The following is a 6,881-nucleotide window of genomic DNA, read 5'->3' as shown; positions in this document are numbered from 1 at the left end:
TTTCCTTGTGTTTTGATACTAAACTTATCATCTTGAAGCAAGCCTTGAGTCTCCCTATTAAAAGGATTTGGAATGCAATTTCGATATTCTCTCTTGTCGTAGTTTTTCACTATCAATCCAGTTGTTACGATACGTTTAAGAAGAGAAGCTTAACGCAACAATGCAACGTTGCGTTTATTCGAAAGAACTAAATATTGGTCAATGAGAGAGGATTTTATTACATCAACGTTTCGTTTATTCGCAAGAACACATCGCAGCTGATTATTTCTGAATCAAAGAGAATCTGCATCACGGTTCTATTAGATACTACATATAGGAGAGGTGCAGCAAGACTCTCTCGAATCATATGGATACGCCTGAAACGCTGGACCAAATCCGAAATCCTTGCAATCAAGAACTTCGACGTTATTGAGTACAGCAGATAGATTAGGAATACGTTCCTTGTGTCGATAAAAGAACGAAAGGTGGTACGGTCGATTGCTCCAATAAGATCAGCGATGACTAAAGAAGTGAAGCGTATGACTATATGTGATATAAGGTAGACTCATCGCCACTTGTTGTATAACGACGTAACCTCTCGCCCCTCTGAAGCTTCCGGTGCCCCCAATCAGAGCCAGCTCGGGCGACTGGGCACTACTAATGCCTTGATAGTGAATGGTTCCGTTGTAGTACCCATCACTGTAAGTAACGATCTCCAATTCGAAGCCCACATATGCCAAAGTATAACTGGCATCGATCACGATACCGCTCGCTACTCCCAATTGCGTGGAATTGCGGTCTACGTCCTGGGTGACGTTCAGCGCGAAGAGCACGGTATTTCCGAAGGAATTAGTGACGTTGAGGTTGGGGGCATTGACAATAAGAGCGAGGTCAGGTAAGCCTTGAAGGACCTGCACATAGTAGACGAGAGTGGGTTTTTTGTAACGGGGAGGGCCAGAATTTGCGAAAGCAGCAACGATGAGGGTGAGGAGCACAGGAAGGGAGAGACGGACATTGTTGAATGCCATGTTATGATTGTTGGAAGTTGATCCGTAGTAGCTTGTTTTATAGGATTGTGTTTCTGCCGGCCATCCTACGTTCTCTATGGATATATTCCAGCCACTTTCTACGACGCAACTCACGTAACGTTTGTTCCTTCCTTGAGATTTCGGCCGTATATCTCACATGCACACGATTCTGTTAAGCCGGCTCTTCCTCGAAATCTCCACACCATTCTGTTAAGCCGGCTCTTCTTCTCACGTCTGTGCACGTTGCTCTCTTGGCAAAGAACGTTTTTATGTATTTTTTTTTTTCTCCCCAAAAAAGACCTAGTCATTTGAGCATCGGGCTTCCAATCCTCAATTCACAAGGAACTCTAAACCTTTGTCTATATAGTAAAAAAAAGGTATTTTGCTAGATACAAATGAACGTATCTAGCAAAATTCCGGAATAGTAAATTCTGAACATTTACTAGATTGTCTATATAGTAAGTAATTTATTATATAGCAAATGATTAACATTAATTTGCTAGATATACTATATCTAGTAAATTTGTATATAGGAAAACCAAGGAGTATCTATGTAGATAAGATTTTACTATATAGCGAATCTATATTATAAGTTTACTAGTAAGACTAATTCTAGTAAATTTAGCAATATAGTAAAACCAAGCATTTTCCATATAGACAAGAATTTACTATATAGTTAAGTTTTTACTATATAGCAAATCTATATCCTAAGTTTACTAGTAAGACTAATTCTAGTAAATTTAGCAATATAGTAAAACCGAGCATTTTTCATATAGACTAGCAAATTTACTTTAGAATGTTACTATATAATAGATTCACTATAGTAACTCTATCTATGTAGTAAAAGCTGAGATTGATAAATTTTATATATTACAAAATCAATTTTTACTCACACAATTAAATTTCCATATACATCGTATTAAAAAATGTAAAGTGACATTTAGAATGAATTAAAGATAACTGCATAATCAAGATGTAGAATGCAAACTCATCTTCAAAGAAAGAAAGAAACAACTAGTTACTAAGAAACTTTATAAAAATATTAAACAACATGAATACTTGCATACTTATTGGACATCAAGAAACAAAAATAGAGTTCATCCAATTGTTCAAAATGCACATGTATCATTCCGATACATGTACATCATTAAGACTGAATTATTCATCCAATTGTTCAAAATGCATCCAATTGTTCATCCAAAAATAGAGTTCATCCAATTGTTCTAAATGCACACATGTCATTCCGATACATGTACATCATCAAGACTCAAAATGTGGTCTTCATGCTTCTTTACAATAACTTTTTTTTCTAAAACTAGCCAATCCACCATAGCTTTCCTCATTGCAGGCAAGCTATGCTCAGTTTTGTGTCCATGGAAAGTAGGGTCTCTTTTGATAATGTTGTAGTTAGTCTTTAGAGACGCATACATTTCATTAATAGTATGTATCTCTAAAAACTTCAAGAGAATTGTCTCTTGATCCTCTTCACAAAATTCATCAACCTGAAAGAAGCAATAAAAATATATTATAATCCTTGTTTACTAATTTATAAAAAGAAGAATGCATCATATTTAAAAAAAGAGCTTACTTGAGAAGACATATCAACACAAAAATCGAGGTCCTTCTCGACATGGATGGCATTAAGCTCCTATGAAAGGAAAACAAGTAGTAAAGAGTAATCTTTTATATAACACCAACTACCAAATATGTATGCATGATTTTACATGTAAGATATATGATTTAAAGTAGAAAAACTAAAATAATAAATACCTTCAGTCTTTGTTGCTTTTTAGCAGCTTTACTTGCCTTCATTTTTTGCATGTTTTTTTTCATCTTCTCACTCCACTTTAAAGAAGAATAAATATTAAGTTCTAGATTCCCATGTGAGACAAACGAAAAAAAAACGATGCATAAGAATTAACATTAAACCCGTTATAAAGAGGTATAATGTATACCTTTGGTGTGCGCTTGCTCTTTCTTGCAATTGACATATCCTCAGGATTTAGCGAAGTCTCATGAACGCAAGTTTGATTCAAATCCTCAACCTAAATCATGTAAAAAATACTAATTAGATATCCATATTAAACTCAACTGATATAATATAAAATGGCAACGATAATCAATTTTCCAACCTGTTCTGTCTCTTGCAATAACTCCATGAAAGATTTAGATGCTGAAAAATGATGATCTTCAGTCGTTGCTAACTCTTGTGGCATTTCTGGGCAATAAACACCTTCTCCTACCTAACAAAGATTACATAATTCTTATAAACAAATTCACAAGAAAATAAGTATAAATTACAATGTATATGAAATATGTGATACAAACCTGAACCAACATTTCACTACCGTGTTCTAAGTCATATTGACATGGAGCATGATCCTCTATAGATGCAGCTACTATAAGTTGTTCTTCCTCCTATCATCATTATAATAAAATGCTCAAGAATTAACACATGTATAATGACTTAAACGTATAGAAGGAAAATACAAATTTAAAAATAAATCATCAAACTTACATATCCCTGCAAAACTTGTTCTTCTTTCTCAAATAATGCACCAATTGTTTCCTGCAATAATTATAATATAGTGAATTTATTTAAATATAAAAGAAGAACATAATAGACAATTTGCATTATGAAGAAAGATATTACCATAGAAGATCCCACTGAAGAGCCCGTAGAAGAGGTGATGCTTTTTCTTTTTTTGTACTTTCGGCTTGCTTGCATTGTTCGAACATAGTACATATAAACATCTTCTTGCTTCCAAAAGTATGTAGCTCCGGGAAACTTAAGTGGCAAAATTTGATCATAGTTATCTTGAATAAAATCCTTGATTTTTTGTTGTTCATCTTTATTGTGCCGTAAATCCATAATAATCTCATTATTTTTGACCCACAACTGCACTGTACGATGGTTTTTACAGTAAGTCACATTTTGGTTATCCCTGCAATGGCGTAGTAAAAAATCCCTTCCATAGAGCATGCCACACTCACGATCTACCAACTTTGGGGGTCGAAAAATTTAATCATAAGTAGGAATCTCTAGCAAAGATACATCACCACTATTTGTTTGCATTGTGCATCGTTGAGGCATTTTGGACATCTCTTTACTCATGGAGCTTACCACATGCAATCTTTTTGAAGAGCTAGTATTATTTCCCTTTAGCTGCTCTACTGTCTTTTGTAGTTGAGAGATAGTTTCCAATAAGGATTCCAAATTCGGTACATCGGGAGAAGACATAGTAAACTCTAGCCTGAACAACAATTTAATAAAACCATAAGGCTTAGCAAAAAAATTTAAAAAAATATCTAGTATTTGTTTTTACAATAAGAATATTTCTTCTATTTAAGAAAAGAGCATTATAAGTAATAAACGAAAAAGAATAATTATTCTTACTTGTTCTCGCTTGCATGAAAATGCATCATGCATACCCAATGATATCATGGTATTATTATGATATCCAAACCATAGGTAAATAAGAAGTTTCACCATTAGATGATACTACTCTCCTCTTACTGATAACCGCCCATCCTGGTACTAGTATGATGCAACAGTTCCAGTCCCTCCAAAAGCTCTCTTCATTATCAACCTTCCATGTGTTCTCATGCGTGTGATCTTGTTTCAGCCATGCTAGCATGATTTGCTTCCTTTCATAATCAACTGCTCTTATCACAGCATGTAGGAATTGACTATTCAAATCACTAACATCAATGCGTGCTAGCACAACATCATCATGTTCCAACCAAGGAGGCACACAACCAACTTCACCTATTTTCAATAGCCGCGTTCTTTGAGCCAAGTCTTTTGTTTCATATGCAATAAGTTTACTACTAATAGGCAAAGGCATAAACTTATGCAACAAAGAACTTATGGATCTTATACAATCCCAATAGTATGGAAGACGTTGAGCTTGTAATACACTCATTCCTGTTACTGGGTCTATCAACAAATGCTCCTGGTCATTTATCATTGTAATGCATTGCTTATAGTACTCTGCACTAAAAAAAACCATATACTCTCCATCCCATTGTATAGAGAAGAACTCCCTAATGTGTGCCTTCCAATGACCTACACTTTCCGTTGCATCGTTTCCATCCACTCTTACCACTACATCATCTCCAACCTTATAAATATCACCATTATAAAAGACCTTTTGATATATTGTGACATGACGTCCTTGAAGAAAACCCACTTCAGTACACCAAAGTTGTTCAAGATACTTTTGTTCTTCTTGAGAGAGCAATCGATGTACTCTTCTCTTCCTTGTTATTGGAATGCCTTTTAGTTTCATCATTTTGCAGCAAGGAAGATTTCCATTATGCATGACAAGAACTCTCCAAAAATCCTTAGCTTTCATGATTGAAGAAACCTCTAAAAGTCCAAACTCATGTATTGAATGACATGATGGACTTTCTTGATTGGTTGTTTCATAACCATCAGGGAGATAAATAGATCCATGTACCTCCATTAACAACCTTTCATGTGGCATGAGACCGTCCATTTCTTCTTGCATGGTACTAAAAACCTTAGTAAAATGGGTTCTCATATAGAAGTGAGCATATGTTACTTCATTATTTCGATTATTGGTATTGACACCCACATAAGATGAAACCAGGCGTTCAAATAGATAGCACCAAAATACATCATGCAAGAATACAACAAATATGTTGTGTGATATCTACTATGCACTCAGCACCACACATCAAGGGCAAAGATTCTGAATTCGAACTTTGAAAGCATAGATTGGGTTTGCGGATCTCTAAGCATGGAAAAGAAACATTTCAACAAATTTAACTGGATCAATGATTTGTATACTAGGATGGTCGGCCTCAAGTAGTTTTTGCAAATCTTTGTGGACTGCTCTTAAGATGCATGTATGTGGATTGTGTTGTTGTTTGGCAAGCTTTTCTTGAGTCTCCTTTTTTCGCACAAAATACTTGTCATAAAGTCATTAACGCTTGTCTTTCCGTTGGAGCTAAAACTCTATCAAACAATCAGAATTCTTGAACCAATAATGGCTATGCAATGAAGTAGAATTCCAAATATATAAACAAGAGACGTGGTCTGAATGAGAATTCCCATTGCTGCAACAATTGCTCTCACATCTAGAAGGAGACTAGAGAAGATAATCATTAGCTCATGCCACCACTACTCCACGCAAACAAACTAACAGCTTGGTTTCGGCAAGATACAACAGTGCTTTCCAATCTCTTAAACACTCTGTCCATCCCTAATCCAACGATTCTTACGATGCCTTCTTGTACATGTAGCCAACAATCCAAAGGCACACCAGGAGAAACAAGACCAATGTGCTCAATTGGATGCATTGTTGAAGCAGACATGGCTGTTCCACAAGATCTATGTTCTTGCATTTGCAAGCCCAAACGAAGACATGTTCCGGCAGATCTTGGTGGGCTACAACGATTCCCACATCAGTTTTGTCAGTTCTGGACATGATTTTAAGTATTACGGGAGATTTCAGATAGCTTTACAAGCGGATGGTGCAGACTATGTGTATCTCTTGGATGATGATATGATCCCGGGGAGAAAGATGCTGCACATTCTCGCCCATATTGCTGGCACAGAGAAGTATGGGAACGCTGTATTGGGCAGCATTGGATGAATTCTACCATTCAGGCAAAGGGATTGTGGTGGAAAAGAAGCAGGCCTGTATTTGCCAGATCCAGTGTATGGAATTGTGGTGGAGAAGATAGTGCAAGTGGACTTTCTGTCGAGTTCCTGGTTTCTATCAACGTAATTTCGAGCATCGTCTCTCTCTCAAATCACACCTGTGCGAGTACCCCTAATGGCCTCCAATTGATGCAAACGCAACTTCTCAGAGATGTCTGTGGCAGTAGTGAGACTAAGAACAT

At 36.1% G+C, this 6,881-nt stretch overlaps 1 protein-coding gene across 1 annotated transcript; it reads right to left on the bottom strand.

Moving 5' to 3' along the window:
* Positions 1-491: 491 nt before the first annotated feature.
* LOC147890548 (dirigent protein 8-like) lies at positions 492-1,007 on the bottom strand. The gene has a single exon (XM_087390319.1). It carries the CDS (start codon positions 1,005-1,007, stop codon positions 492-494), a length of 516 nt encoding a protein of 171 aa, XP_087246445.1.
* Positions 1,008-6,881: the final 5,874 nt, after the last annotated feature.

Source organism: Dipteris shenzhenensis, chromosome 19, assembly GCF_047967505.1.
Source record: "Dipteris shenzhenensis isolate YYH24624 ecotype China chromosome 19, Dip_SZ_1.0, whole genome shotgun sequence".
Classification (NCBI taxonomy): Eukaryota; Viridiplantae; Streptophyta; class Polypodiopsida; order Gleicheniales; family Dipteridaceae; genus Dipteris; species Dipteris shenzhenensis.
Note: the sequence above shows the minus strand (reverse complement) of the source record. Positions and strands in the feature narration are given on the sequence as shown.